The sequence below is a fragment of the Melanostigma gelatinosum genome (assembly GCF_949748355.1).
Source record: "Melanostigma gelatinosum genome assembly, chromosome: 18".
NCBI lineage: Eukaryota > Metazoa > Chordata > Actinopteri > Perciformes > Zoarcidae > Melanostigma > Melanostigma gelatinosum.
Genome location: NC_136651.1, coordinates 13,086,408 through 13,101,011, shown reverse-complemented (window position 1 = coordinate 13,101,011; position 14,604 = coordinate 13,086,408). Strand labels below are relative to the sequence as shown.

Below are 14,604 nucleotides of genomic sequence, written 5' to 3'. Positions count from 1 at the left end.
GTCAGGATGGAACAAGGCAAAGGCAATATGGTCGCTGACTGAAGCACTCTAGAAGACTCACACAAACGAGATAAGCAACAGGTCTTATGCACAGTGGACTGAAGACAAATGCAAACGTCAGAATGGTGTAAGCGCTTTTAACTTTATTGAAATGTTTGGGTCACATTGACCCATTTGAATGTTTGCTGTGTACAACGATACAATAAATTATTTTTTATCTTGACAAAAGTGTTTTTTGGTTTTTATTACTCTGGTCATTAAAAAAAAAATAAAAAATTGTGAACATGAGACCTTTTCCACAGCAGACATTTTTCACTTGTTTCAGCAGGAATGCACAGGTGTAACTGCTCATTGGCTTGCACCTAAATGGAACGGAGCCATTGTTAATGTCATCAGTAGCCACGGCGTGAAACCTGCTAAAATATGCACCTTAAGTTGAAAAAGTGTGAACCGGTCCTTCAATGTTTTTCGGTTTCAGAAAAGACTGGTTGGTTTCCAGCAAAATAAAAACGTACAAACACCAAACAGACAACGTTAGCAGCCAGCTGGTGAACATAGTGGAGCATTTAGCAGCTAAAGAGACATATATAGTTTGCTGTCAAATTGGCTCCGTCAACTCGAGACTATGCCCCCAAGTGGCAGCAGAAACAAATCAATTATAACTGATTCATAAACATCAGATTTCCCAAAATATTGCCAGTGCTAAGACCGTTACTTCACACTGAGCTCCATACTTCAAGTAATGTATTCGTACATTGAATATTTTAAAGATGTGCTTAAAAGTCCTCAAATGAGTCAAATCACAGAACATATTAATGGTTTAATCACAATAAGACTTTGACTTGCTTCTCAAATGTGTCACAGGTCGTACAAAGCCAAATAAATCATTTCATGCATTAGTCACAGTAGTGTTGGTTTGTGAAGAACATTTAAACACATTAAGAAAAAAAAAATGCCTTCTTGTTTTCAGAACAAATCTGAAAGGGGATCATGCAGCTCAATAAGACTCGGCGTCTCATTTCAACTGAGGATTTCTTTTTTTCATCTTCGTAAACTAAAAAAAGTAATAAAAAAACGTTGGGAATCACTTCTGTCCTTGCAGCTGACTCTCCTCAGATGTCCATTTCAAACTGGGCATCTTCAAGAGAAGGAGAAGACATTGTAGTTGAGTCGAGGGAAGGAGACAATTAAGGATACGCACAGAGGATCGCAGCTCATCTCTCTCTCTCGTTCACATTTTATATATACAGATACGTCTTTACCTGTGTTATCCTCTGTGATATTGCCGAGTGTCGGTTCAGGCTGGTTTGTGTTGTTGGAGGAGTTGGGTTTGAGCGGACTGCTGGTGACTCCGGGGATGTCGGGCAGATTGGGAGGCGTGCGAGCCAGAGGAGACATCCGACACTGTAGGAGGAACTTCCTGTCGTAGATGATTCTGGTGCCTGCGGGCAGCAGCAGCAGCGAGAGGAAACCAAAGTTACTTACTGTCAATATTTCATCACTACAGTATGGTGAAATGTCAGGGGAGAAATATGTGCAGCAGCGGTTTTCATATTGCATATTGGGTTTCGTGGAAAAGTTTACACTAACACTGCACTTTATATTTTGGCTAGTCTACCACAGCACCCTTGTAACTGGTTTGAATGATTAAAATTAAATCAAATATGGCCGCTAATAAACATTAAATAATTGTAACTCGTTAAAAAGGACAAAATAAAACAGAAATCAATCAAATTAAATCCAGTCACTAATCTCAACATCAAACACTCTATTAAAATGAGTTCAGCAGCTATCATTGACATTAAACCACCTCCACAGTATTGTGGAGATACTTTTTCTCTGTCTGAGGAATCTTTTGTCCGGGCTGTATACACGTCCATACATTCCCTTGACCAGCGACCTATTTGTACGTCACCACTGACCTAATTCTGTGTTTATCTGTTTAAATCTGTGCCCAGAACACAGTATCAGCTAAAATGGACACGTGCACGCTTAGTCAACTTTCCCACAAGCGCGGAGAGAAAACATGTTTTACTTCCCAAGGTGTCAAGCTTATAGAAGTTTGAATAAAATACTGAACATATGGGCCAAAACTGAGAGTGAGACTGGCTATTAGTCATAGTTGGTTGTTGTGGGTGCCAAGCCAATAGTTATATCAATGTATATCTCTTTTTATGTATACATATCAAAATAATGGTTGGAGGGAGAAAGTTTGATCGTTTTTAGCAGCTTCCATGTGTTGCATTCACAACACATAAGGTCATTATTATAGCTCAATTCCTTCCTCTTTAATAGGACCGGTGTGTCGTCGTGGAGCCAACACCCAGTAAACATGTTGCTGCAGCTCAACAGCAGCCTGCTGTAAAACCAAGACTATAAATAGGATCTGGCCTATATTTGACCATACAGTCGTTGATTGTGGAAGTATTCGACAGCGACAGGCTCCTCAAACTGAATTCAGTCTGCTATTCATAACTGACTGATGCCAAACCAATGAATGTTTAAAAAAATCTGAAACAAGTGTTCTTAACAGATCATCTTCAGGGGTCTTAAGTTAGTCAGAAGGCCGTCAGACACACAGTACGTTTAATTGAAATGGGAAAATGTAAATAATGTCGATGCACTGACTTCACCCATTAGTGTAAATGAAGAAATGAATCAGCATAAAGCCACTGTGGAGAAGATGAAACAAAAGCATTTAATATCGATTGGCAACAGTTTTAAAGATGCAATCATTCCATTGGCCTGTTCATCAGAGACAGAGAGATGAACAGAGAGTCTGGCATAACAACAGCCTTATGTACAAAACCCACAATGCAATGTGCAGACTGCATGATTTCGGTGCAGACCCCTCTAATAGGATTCCTTTAAGTCCGCTAACAGGTGTTCTTTAGCCTTCAGGAAGCACGAACACTGTGACACATTAACAGGACAGACCACAGCCTGGCTCTCCTTTCCTTTACAATGACATGCTTACCCATCAATAAATACTTGTTTAACTGATGTGACTCTTCACTTTGTCTCCATAGTGTCACAACATTTAAAAAAACAAGGTGGAATCTATAAATTGACATGGTTTTATTCAATGGTTGACCTCGTGCAACACAGAGATGGCAAAGCTGACTAACACACTGTGTGATGGGTCATACCTCTACTCCCTGTCTCCAGATCATAGTGGTATTCTTAAAAAAAACACTTAAAGATCTAAAAGTCAATTTAAGTGTCCCTTTAAATCTGTTTTTCTAACTGACTCCTTTCTTAACCCTTTGTTTTTGACTTTCTGATAAGATTCAAACTGTGTCCAATCTTTTTGACCCAGGCCCAGTACCAGCACGTTACCTCCCGGCGTCGTGCTGAACAGAGTCCCCCCCGGAGTCGTGGAGTAGTCCTGGGGCATGTGGGCAGCGTCGTGGATGGTGACCCGTCTGACGGCCGGGATATCCCGGCCCCCGGTGGGCTGACATCCCGCTGACATCTCTCGCAACACCGGGTCGGTTCGTGGTCTAGTCGCTAAACGCCACAAGCGGGGAGAGTCGCTCGAAGTGTGAAGGACGTTACGGAGCTATACGGTCAGGAGGAAGCAGGAAACGCTACAGTGTACCTCCACGTGGTGTGAGCACGTCAAAAACAACTCACGGACCGCCTTCGAAAACAACACGTGGAGCGGAGAGCTGTGATTGGCTGAAAACAGGGGGCGTCACAACACGTGGAGGTTGTAGTTTTTCCACGTTTCTTCCTGACCTGCAGGAAGCTCTATCACACCACAGATGAGGCGATGATAAGAACAAGAACAAATCTGTGGTGGACAGTTATATGAAAAAAAAGTGTATTCATAGTAAATATACAATATTATAACCCAATCAAATTTTTGCATATATGCACTACTAATATTCATTAAAAACAAACACATATTATTACAAACAAATCAGCAAAATCAGAGGGCATCATAGAATTATTGTTATGAAGATGGACCCATATGACATATGTAAATGTTAATTCATTTGAAATTTCTTGAACAAGACTATGGAATAGACTCATTTCAAGGAAAAGTACAGTGTTCAGGTGCGACACTTCCAATTATTTGCATGTGTAAACTTGATTGTTTAGTCAGTAGAGCAGCTGAAATGTTGTGTCACGCACAAATGTCAACGATCAACATATATTGGAAATAGTTTCCAATGTCTTAGGAAAGTATGAGGTATTTTGGACCCACAAAATAAAGCATAGCTGAAAAGAGAGACCACTTCAAACTTACACTGAATATACAATTGTCCTCCTCGGAACATTATGGCAGAAATAAAGAAAACAGGTGCACTCATTTCACTTTTTTTTTTTTTTTTTTTACAAAAACAGGACACACCATTCATGTCACATCTTTGTTTATTAATTCTTGTAAATGGTTTGAGCTGGTGTACAGGGTAAGATGAACTATACATATCTTCATGTCAGAATGACTGATTGAAAGGCTTGTATACATATTCACGTTTGTTTATCCTCTCTCAGGACAATACAAAAGAAAAGAAAACAAGTGGTCATAGCTACAAAGCCTCTACATTCCCCATGATGCGGGCGTTGGCCTACTCTAGACAATGCTTAAAGAACATCCATAACAACTCTATGAGGGTGCATAGCATTCTAATGAAATATATTTAGTCATATATTTATACATGTATTTTCATAAAAACATCATTTTTTTTGTGCATGTGCGCAGTTGCATTCCTTAGGATAGAGTAATATGATATTGCGTTTACATTGTCATGTATCCATTCTAAAGGAGTATAGGTGATCTCTATTCTTTCGCGACAGTTACAATTTTACAATACTCTTCTTTTTCTTTTTCTTTTTAAATACATCGTCGAAGGTTACACGTCCTCTCAAGTCCCAGATCTGGTAAAATCTCTCTTCTTCCCACTGATCCAACCAGGTTTGGAACCAATCACCATCTCACACACACTCACTCACACACTCACTCACACACAAACATGGTGGAGTTGAATTTACTACAGAGCACAGTCTCATTGAATAGTTTGATTCAGAAGTCATTATCAAACAAAAGGACGACGCCTCAGAGTTATAAACCTTTACGATTTTAGTCGGGGGCAGAAAACAAGCTGTGAGAGGCTGCAAGGGGCCATCGTTACCATTTTAGTCATGAGTCCTGTCCTCCCTAACAAAACTCTCTCATGCATTTTTCAAAATCCACCAAAGAAAAGGTTGATCCCACATGTAATTCTTGGTTTAATGTCCAATAATAATCTCATGCACAACCAAAGAAGCTCTATGCTGATAGGGTTCATTCTAAAGACTCAAGAAGGCAGTCAACACTTTCATCTGACAATTTCTTTTGGTCTTCCGACTCACGTCGAGCTCACGCTTCGTCTCTTGTGAATCCTTCTTGCCTGGGTATGCAGTTAAAATCCCACGCGGGAAAGGCGGCCTCCGCCACTAACAAAGAAACAATTCTATATACTAGAGAGGTCCAAAGAGAGATCCTAAATCCAACCTCTTTCTTGTGCTGATACAGTACAAGATGCAGAGACTAACTAGTTGCTTTGGAGATTGAGGAGGGAGTCACCGCCCTCCCTCCTCGATCACATCTATCATGTTCTCTCAACTGCACAGCTTCATCTGACCATGTAGGGAATTTTGTTTTGCATAAAGCCATACGGTCTTGTATAACTTGGTTTACTTCTTTGTAGAGGGAACAATGCTTTACCGAAACCTTTTTTGGTTAATTTTTGGCTCTCCACGCAAATTTGCTGAGTGGTGACTGAAGCACATGCTCGACTTTGTTTCCTCTTTGGTCTTATTTGAATCAACCACCACACACACACACACACACACTCCTGCTCCACCCCCCCCCCCTTCCCAAGGCCTCCCGTGTAGGACTCGGAACTTAAAAAAGGAAAACACCTTGATTCTGACAGAGCAGAACTGAAAACCTGAGTGGAGTAACAGTGGAAAACATGTGATATGTAATAAACATGTGCTATATCAGATGAGGCTCTCATGTGTGCGGACCGGGCATGGAAAACAACGTGCATTTGTGTGATGTGCAACAAACATATTTATTCATCCGTTCTGTCACTCATTCAGGCTACAGTAACATATACAGTACTTAAATATCGTGTTTTTTGGTAGCCAGGAAAATGTGTGCTACTATGATGTGCCCCCCTTCGTAGTACTGCCGTCAGCTTGAAGGAAGTGCTTCAGAGATGAGGAGGATAGCGGGTGGTTTTACAGTGATGCCGCTATCAAGTGCAACTGAAATTACATGGAAAAAGAAAGTGGAGCTTCGGTGGTTTCCACCTCATGGTGTCAGCGGACTCCTGGTTTATGTTTTTGCTACGTTAGGTGCTGAAAAACAAACAATCCCTCCACAGTCCCGCACGGCTAAAGCTGAATCGTCGGCTCTTTTATCATCTTCTCTGACTCCTTCACATCGAGGGCGACAGAACCAGTCAGATACAGCACAGCTGCCCGACGCCAGACTCCAACAATGTTTGTCTGGACGTTTGTCTTCACGGAGTGGGGCTTCCATTTCCAAAATCCTTCCCGAAGACCCACAGGACCCTGGCTTCCATCTTCTGTGTTCTTGTTCGGTATTATTGCTGTGGCAAACTCCAAAATTGAACACTCGGACCAGGCAATAACTATTTCATTGTGATGCGATATGTTTCTGATTATGCGTTCGTATATATGCGTGAGTGTGTGGGTGTGCTTTTGCTTGTGTGTCTTCACAGTTCACGAGTCTGGGGTCAGTGTTGATAAGACAATCACAGTGCTACCTGTCTGTCCTCGCTGCACAGGTCTAATCACCATCCCATGTTACTGTACTGTAGTAGCAGAATGCAATTTCATAGTTGCTACCATTGAAGCACAATACTCCAAATCACTACATCCTCAAACAAATCAGATCCTCCATGTTGTTCCCACATCATTCACTTGGTTTCAAATCGATGGACCTAAATTTTGACGGTGAGGCGCTACAGCCGTTGCAAACAGATAAAGAGCACACCAAAAACAAGTGTTTAGCATCAGATGGAGGAGCTGTGGATGCTGATGAAGAAGAGGCCTGTGATGTTACTGCATATTGACTGAGGCTACTGATAAAAGACCGTGAACCGACGTGACGCGCGCTACTGGGAGAAATGACGGAAGAAGGTAGAAAAAGGGTCACAAGGGGGAATCTTTGTGTTGTAGAGCTGCTGCACAATACAATCAAGCAACCGAAACCCCTTTCCAAAGAAAACACGAGGGGTGAGTTCGACGATACCAAAGACTGAGAATAAAAAAAATAAAAAAACAAAGGTTGACAGGCTCCGGAAAAAAAAGTTCATCCACAAAAGGAAAAAGACGACAGCGCACGCAGACAATACTCACGAGCAGGGCAACACAGCGGCTTTTCTCATTCTGGCACCGAGCGTGCCATGACATCACAGGGCCACAGAGCCAATCATTGAGGCAGGGCTCGGCGCCAAGCCAGAGGCAAGAGAAACACATGCGGTAGAGAAGAATACGCGCACACATACGCACACTGACACATGTCCACGTAGCATAGAGTGCATATATCACATTGAGAATAATAGGGGGAAGGGGTCCAGTGAAAGAAGCATCGGTAGGCTCAGCAGAAGCTTAGAAGTGTACAGAACCATCCATAGAGGGACTTTTTTTTTTTTGGCTGTAGTGTTATTGGACTCAACTTGCTGACACAAACCACTCCAGTTGGGGGGGGATAGGTCCTTGAAGTGGCCTGTGGCCAAAGCATGGGCCAGCCCCATACCTTGTACCCCTTCAGTTTGTAGATAATGACAGTTCAAAAGGTCAAAGGGCATGCACCAGCAGTCATCATGCGATTACAGTTCACAGGAAGCACTTTTTGTTGCTTTTTTTTTTTTCTTGGTTGATTTACTGACATTTATGTTTTTTTTTTTGTTGTAAAAAACAAACAAAAAAGAAGAAGAATCATGCCTTACTCTAGTTGATGTTTTTCTTTACAAATGTTAAAAAACTACAAGTTGAAATCCTCTTTTTTTTCTTCTCTGTCTCTGTTTCTTTTGTGGTGTCCCATGGTCACACGTTGAGGATGATTCTGTGTTTGTCTTACTCTTCCTCTCCTCCCTTGCTCATTTTCCTCTGCGGCCTGGTTGTGTTTTTGTATGGGATGATTTGGCAGTGGCTTTCCGGTCCTAGAAAACAGAGACAAGAATCGTGTTTACACACAAAACACAGGCGGGAATTGACTTGGCCCTCCAAAGAAAAAGTGTACTGAATGCCAAATCTATGGTACTAATTTTGAACATAAATGGAAAAGAACAGCATGTGAGAGATAATTAAGCTCTAACAGAGTCCAATATGTTGCCATGCAGGCTTCTATCCAAGCACTGGGATGCACAAGTGCTTGTTGTGTGTCCCGTACCTGGAGGACTGGGTAGTGTGTGTATTTCAGTGTTTAACTCTCCGCAGACTGGTGCGCTGCGCTGACTGAGCGCCCTTTCTCACATCCACCCCCACCTGGAGCAAGGAGGGAGGGAGGAGGGAAGGAAACAACACTCGGACCAGTTAACTGCTTGAACCCCTTTTACATGTAACCAGAGCAGAAAACGAACTTGTCTGTTCGCCAGACAGCCACCGCGGCTCGCTGCTATCCCCAAAATACATACAACAAATGTGCAAGCCTTTTGCCAATGAAGACAATGATGATGGTAATGCAGCAATCATTTTGTACAACGATGTATTGTGTTCTTTAATCTTCTATTTTCTATTTTTAGATTACGAATCATCATGAATTCAGAATCAAAATGGGTTTGTTGTCAAATATGGAGACAAAATACTTTTCACCAACATTTGGCCGGTGGCTACTGTTCATTTCTCGTCCTTTGTGCCAGGCTGTGTGACTGATTCACAGTGATCTGCTTGGGTCAACGATGTTTATGTGTGAATGTGCCTCAGTGTAAATGCTGAAAACACGACTGACTCACCCTTCTGGTGAGCACGCGTCCGTGTTCATCCACAAACTGCACCTCAGCAGCGTAGTCCTCTTTCTCCTCTCTCTGTAGAAAAAACCCCACATGTTACATATAAACAGCAATTCAACGTACTCACATTTGTGCGACAATTAAACGTTTGCAATTAGAAATGTAAAACAAAACCAAAGGTATTGTACATGGCAGATATTCCCCATGTGTTGCGCCGCACGACACATAAGTCAAGTTCTGTGACTTCATCAAAATAAACAATTTGGATGACTGTTGACTTCTTAAGTGAGATTGAATTTGTTCAAATTGAATGATTGTCTTCCGATCTGATAATTCAAAAAAGATAAAGGGATGGACAAAGATGTTCCACCCTGCGGGCGCAGGAAGCGGCTGGGTGGTCGGCAACCTGACCTGGCCCCGCCTCTGCTCCCGTTCCCAAGCACGTTGGCCCGCCTCCTGGTGAGAGAAGGCCAGCCCCTTGTCAAAGGGCTGCATGCCCAGCAGGAGGCGCCCACGCAGCAGCACATGAGAGTAACCCGTGTCACACACCGGAGTCAGCAGAGCCTCCTGGGCCACGCGCACGCCTGGCACACCGCCGTCGCGTCCTGATGACATCGAGCCCCCCCAGCCCTGCAGGGAGTCCTTGTCTGGTATGTAGGGTTGAAATGCTCCGCCTCCCACCACGCTGGAGAGCAAAAAAAAAAAAAAAAGGGGGAGGGAGAAAGAGAGAGAGATATGTAGCCACTGCGAGAACAGACAGTGAAAAAACATCACAAAATGTATTCAGTTTGACTACAGTCAGAGCCGACGTACCGGTTATCTCCATTGTGCTCCGAGGACCGACTCAGTCCCGACATCTCATACCGCTGGGCATACACCTGCTGGCCTGCAACAACAGAAATCCCTTCCACTGAACCCAACCCGACATCTCCTCCTTTTGTTCCTCCTCCTCCTCCTGTTGCGAAGACCTCCCCTCTCCTCGCATCCAACCTCTGACCTCCTAGCTGGCCATTTAGGTTGGCCTTGGGTACAGCACCACTGGCCCTCACCCTGTCCCATTCTGCCAGTGCAGTTGCTGGTTCCTGTGGCGCCTCCTCCTCCTCAACCTCCTCCTCCTCCTCCTCCTCCTCCTCCTCCTCCTCCAGCTCCATGATGGAGCAACTGGCCCCACTGGCTCTACTGCTCGGGCGACCCAAGCTGCAGGGAAGGGAGAGCGTGGTGCCCTCCGAGTCGTCAGCCCGACTGCTGCCGTCTAGAGACGAGTCCTCCACCGTGACCAACGAGGGGCTGACCCCCGCCGGCCACACCTGAACGTCCGACATCTCCATTAATGTGTCTTCCTCGGTGGTGGCGATCGGGGCACACTCGAGGCTGGACACTTCCTGCCAGTAGGGCTCTGAGCCCAGAGGGGAGGGCAAGCTGTACTGCATGGAGGCCGGGGACAGCAGCTCCTCCTGCACCAGCCCATAACCTGAGGGAAGACAGGGGCGAGACAAGAGAAAGACTAACACCACGCAGGCATAGCCAGGGGGGAGGATGGGGAGGTGGTGGATCGACTGTTTCTCCAACCTATGAGGAAACAGGGGGGCTCAGCTCTGTCCCAATATACCAACAAAGAGTCTTAAAAGTCTTAATAACGCCACAAATGTAGGATTGAGATGTCCTTCAATCCATTTCACTTAGTGTGAAATGAGAATGGTTTGTATTGCTTTCAGTTTGAAAAGGAAGAGCACAAGAACAATACTTGAAATCAGCGACTTTGGTTTTTCTAAATTGATGTATTTGATTCAAGCACTTTAGGTTATTGTCATTGGGACACAGCAATAAGAGTGAGGTGAGGGTCAAAAGGGGTTTTTGGTGTATCACCCACTCTCTGTGAGGTGAATGGGTGTCGGGCTCTGTAGGATGCTGGCCGTGTAAGACAGTGAATCTGCAGAACATAAACGGTGTTCCTTGAGAAGCGGGAAAAAGAGGCGATGCTAAAGTTATACAGCATATTGATTGTGGGGTTGGCACGATATAAATGTATCATCGGTAACATCTGAGAAAAGGGTTCCAATTGGATTTTAGCATCCCGATTGCAACTGGAGTTCATTAAGAGGCGGATAAGCAAACATGCTCATAAAAGCTGACAAAACATATTCTAGACAGCTGATTCAATTAAGTTGTTTTCCTGAAACATCCCAACAGCTGTGATGCAAATACCACAGCTGTCATAAAACATCTCTTTTATCGTTCCAACCCTGGACAACATATTCCTGATCGGGAGTCAGCAGCAACATGCTAGTTCTGCAGATGGAAATGCAAGTTACTGTCGCTCTAGAAATGATCCCAGCCATGCATCTGCCATATGTGTCTGCATCCCAAGCATCCAAATAAAGGTCATTGTACACACTCACACACGCATACGTACACGCACATCGGACAAACCTACTATAATAAAGAGGTTTTTTTATAATTGATCATGCCTTTGTCTACATTGCACCGTGTGTTATCTTGTGTTATTCTGTGGAGCCTCTTGAGAGTCACGGATGTTATAAATGGATAAATTACATTGTTGGGCTAACAAACGTTATTCGAACCTTTTCTTGTCATTAAATCCAGACTGACACTTGAATATCATAAGCAATGTATAAACAAAATACTTTTAACACTGACGTTACATTTTTGTTCTACTCTGAGTCTATTACTAAGACGCCATTCATTGCAACACCACCAGCATAATAGGACACAAACACACATTATATTTAGTGATATTTATTACTTTCAGGGCAAAACAAATATGTCGTATATTAGAATATAATAATGTAATTCACATTTGTATCAAGTTTCTTGATTTATTGTACATACAGTATAGCAACAGGTTTGCTATCTGAGTTTAAATATACTTCAGGTTTCGTCTTTTGTTTTTTACTTTGAATGTCAAATCATTTTTAAGATCTGAAATTTTTTTCAGTTGGTATTTTTGTACTTTTGATTCCGTGGCAATTTTCATTCATTATCTGTTATGTTTTAACAAGTTTAACATTAAGACGTGGTTAAATGTCTAACTATTTAAAAAAAAAAAACATATATTCTAAACAAATGCTTTGGAAATGCTCTGCCCATGACCGGTTTGGGGATTGCCTGATTACTCTTAGTAAAATATTTTTGATGAATAACATGAATGAACTAAGGTGAAATTGAACAGTAAAGGAGTACTTCACCCAAAATCAAAGTAGAGTTCACACTGTTTTGCTTCAGAGTCCTGAACCGCTTTGCAAAATTCTTAATGAACCACCAGGGTGTGATGTCACCCTGTATATAAAGCTGACAGGTTAAAACCACAACAATCTGAAAAAGAGGCCATGGTATAATGTGTCTCAAGGAGCAACCCAAGGTGCAACGAGACATGACGATCCTTTCAGTTTAACTTTCCAGGCAGTTTTTACAAATTGCTAACATAATTAGTGTTTCTTCTGACGCGTCGGATGAATTGCAATAACTATGTTACTCTGAGGCAGTACATTGATGACAGCTATAGTTCACAATCCCATTCAAATATACAAAAAAAACACCCTTTCTGTATTGTGGCTGTGAAAGGATATAATTAGGCTTAACAACATCATCAAAAATAATGCTCACAAAGATATACAATTATATATCGGCACATTTATTGTGTGAAAACTACCGTTGTGTTAAGCTGTGGAAACAGAAAGTAAGAGGCATTGCTACTCATATACTGGCCATGATTAACCTCACCTGTCAATGAAATATGCCATTAAAAACGAATCAAACAATTAATCTCTGACCAGCAAAAAAAATAAATCCTGGGTGAAATACTTCTTTATTGTGCAAGTAATTGTCTCTCAGACCTTCTGTGCTAATGGACTAAAATGTGAGTAAGCATGTGTGTGTGTGTGTGTGTGTTTCTGGGATGGTACAGGGCCAGGATGACGAGATGTTGTGTCAGAATGAGGTGAACAGGGGAGGAATGAGTCAGATTTAGAATGAGAGTTAGAATGAGTTAGATGATACCGGGTTAGCCTTTCCCTTCACTCCTGCCATTTGAAAACAAACACACACACACACACACACACACACACACACACACACACACACACACACACACACACAGAGGATGTAGTGAACCACAAATAAACTCCACTGAGACTGTAATGACACGAGAAAAGCAAACCAAAAACAGAGACAACACACTGCACATCACACTACCGGTACTTAATTTACCACTGTATACGCACACACATACACACACACACACACACACACAAACAATACTGCACTCCTATTAACATATAGATGAGGTCACCCACTTTTGGTTCAGGTGAGCCTCAAAACGGACAGAAATAATCAGACACAGACACACAAACCAATACACAAACACACCTCACAGCAATATACCTGCCGGCAGATAACGTTCAGACAATGTTAACAGCGAGTGCGTCATCAGACTTGGGCAAAACATCGTTTTTGGAAATTGAATATGATTTTAAAGTTTATTTCTGACGCCATTCGGCAAAACCTTCATACTATTCTTTAAGCATATTGTAATTCAAGTGGTCTAAGAGAAAACTCGAGAAAAGACAGGGTGACTGGCCAATCGCAGGTCATTTCAGAGAGAGTGCGTTCTAATTGGCTGCTCTACAAATGCAGATGGAAAGCACGTCCCTTTGGGTGAAAGCCTGATTTAACGGCTCAATATCCTGCAGGAAAAGTTGCTATTCAAGCAATGGTAACAACTTACTACATGGCAAAACAACCCAAAACAGGAAGACTTTGCCTTTTCCAGAACACTGCCTATCCTGGGGTACCACTTCAATTGCAATATGCTGAAAGTTAGTCATGGAACTTTGCCCAATAACACCAAAAATAAACTCCCTATTCCATCTTTAGTGTTGAAATTTCTGTAAATTCTTTTTCATATTAAATAAGAGAAAAAATCGATTGTAAAAACTAGACCATACAGAGTCCCATTTATCGAACACTGAGAATAATTTACAGTTAGTAAGTTTGCCCATGAATGAAAGACATCATGTCACAGCAACATTGTACACTGAACATTATGTGCTACGCAGCTGACCATACAGTGTTAGCATTAAACAACACACCATCTACTTTACAGGTAAAGAAAAAAACAACACATTTGTTGGTTAATATTGCGTTAAAAACAATACTGAAATACACCCAATTGAACAGAGAAAACATTTTTACACTGCGAAGGAAACTTCATACATTGATAGCATGCCATGCACATAAAGATGTCAGAATCAAATACAGCAAACAGCAAACTTTATTCTGTTCAGGACAACTCCAAACTCACAAATCACGGTACAGACAAAAAACATCTGGAGTAGACCTGGGTCAAGATTTTATTATATATTTTATGTAACTCGATAAAGTATTAATCCGAGACTACTTTCTCTTTTTCAAATACTTCTTGTGTAAAAACAAGATATAATATCCATACATATAACTCCTTGCAAGCTGAACTGAATTAAAAGTGATTTTCTTGACTTTCTTTGAGTGCTAACAAATTCAGCTTCTAATAACTAAAGGCCCAGGTCTGAAAGACAGTCGCACAAACAGATACTGTGACAGCAAAGCATGCGGCATGCACATCCACAAA

General features: G+C 42.2%; 2 protein-coding genes across 2 annotated transcripts in view; both read right to left on the bottom strand.

Moving 5' to 3' along the window:
* Window positions 1–120: 120 nt before the first annotated feature.
* Window positions 121–3,622, bottom strand: LOC306792008 (eukaryotic translation initiation factor 4E-binding protein 1-like). Its single transcript, XM_079288984.1, has 3 exons — window positions 3,340–3,622; window positions 1,263–1,442; window positions 121–1,138 (listed from the first exon to the last, which is right to left on the bottom strand). Exons 1-3 carry the CDS (start codon window positions 3,473–3,475, stop codon window positions 1,113–1,115), a joined length of 342 nt encoding a protein of 113 aa, XP_079145110.1. The 5' UTR covers window positions 3,476–3,622; the 3' UTR covers window positions 121–1,112.
* A 4,823-nt stretch (window positions 3,623–8,445) lies between these two features.
* Window positions 8,446–14,604, bottom strand: part of ank1b (ankyrin 1, erythrocytic b) — a gene marked incomplete at both ends in the record, with an annotated part of 59,451 nt that continues 53,292 nt past the window's right edge. The window contains 4 exons of the mRNA XM_079288903.1: window positions 8,446–8,514; window positions 8,982–9,053; window positions 9,390–9,663; window positions 9,792–10,449. Coding sequence (XP_079145029.1) covers window positions 8,446–8,514; window positions 8,982–9,053; window positions 9,390–9,663; window positions 9,792–10,449 — 1,073 coding nt within the window. The remainder of the gene's footprint in view (window positions 8,515–8,981; window positions 9,054–9,389; window positions 9,664–9,791; window positions 10,450–14,604) is intronic.

Coding starts and splice junctions, on each gene's coding strand:
- LOC306792008 (XM_079288984.1), bottom strand. CDS start 3,475: ATGTCAGCGGGATGTCAGCCCACCGGGGGCCGGGATATCCCGGCCGTC. Junction 1,443..3,339: donor GTTCAGCACGACGCCGGGAG/GTAACGTGCTGG, acceptor TGCTGCCCGCAG/GCACCAGAATCATCTACGAC. Junction 1,139..1,262: donor TATCACAGAGGATAACACAG/GTAAAGACGTAT, acceptor CTTCTCTTGAAG/ATGCCCAGTTTGAAATGGAC.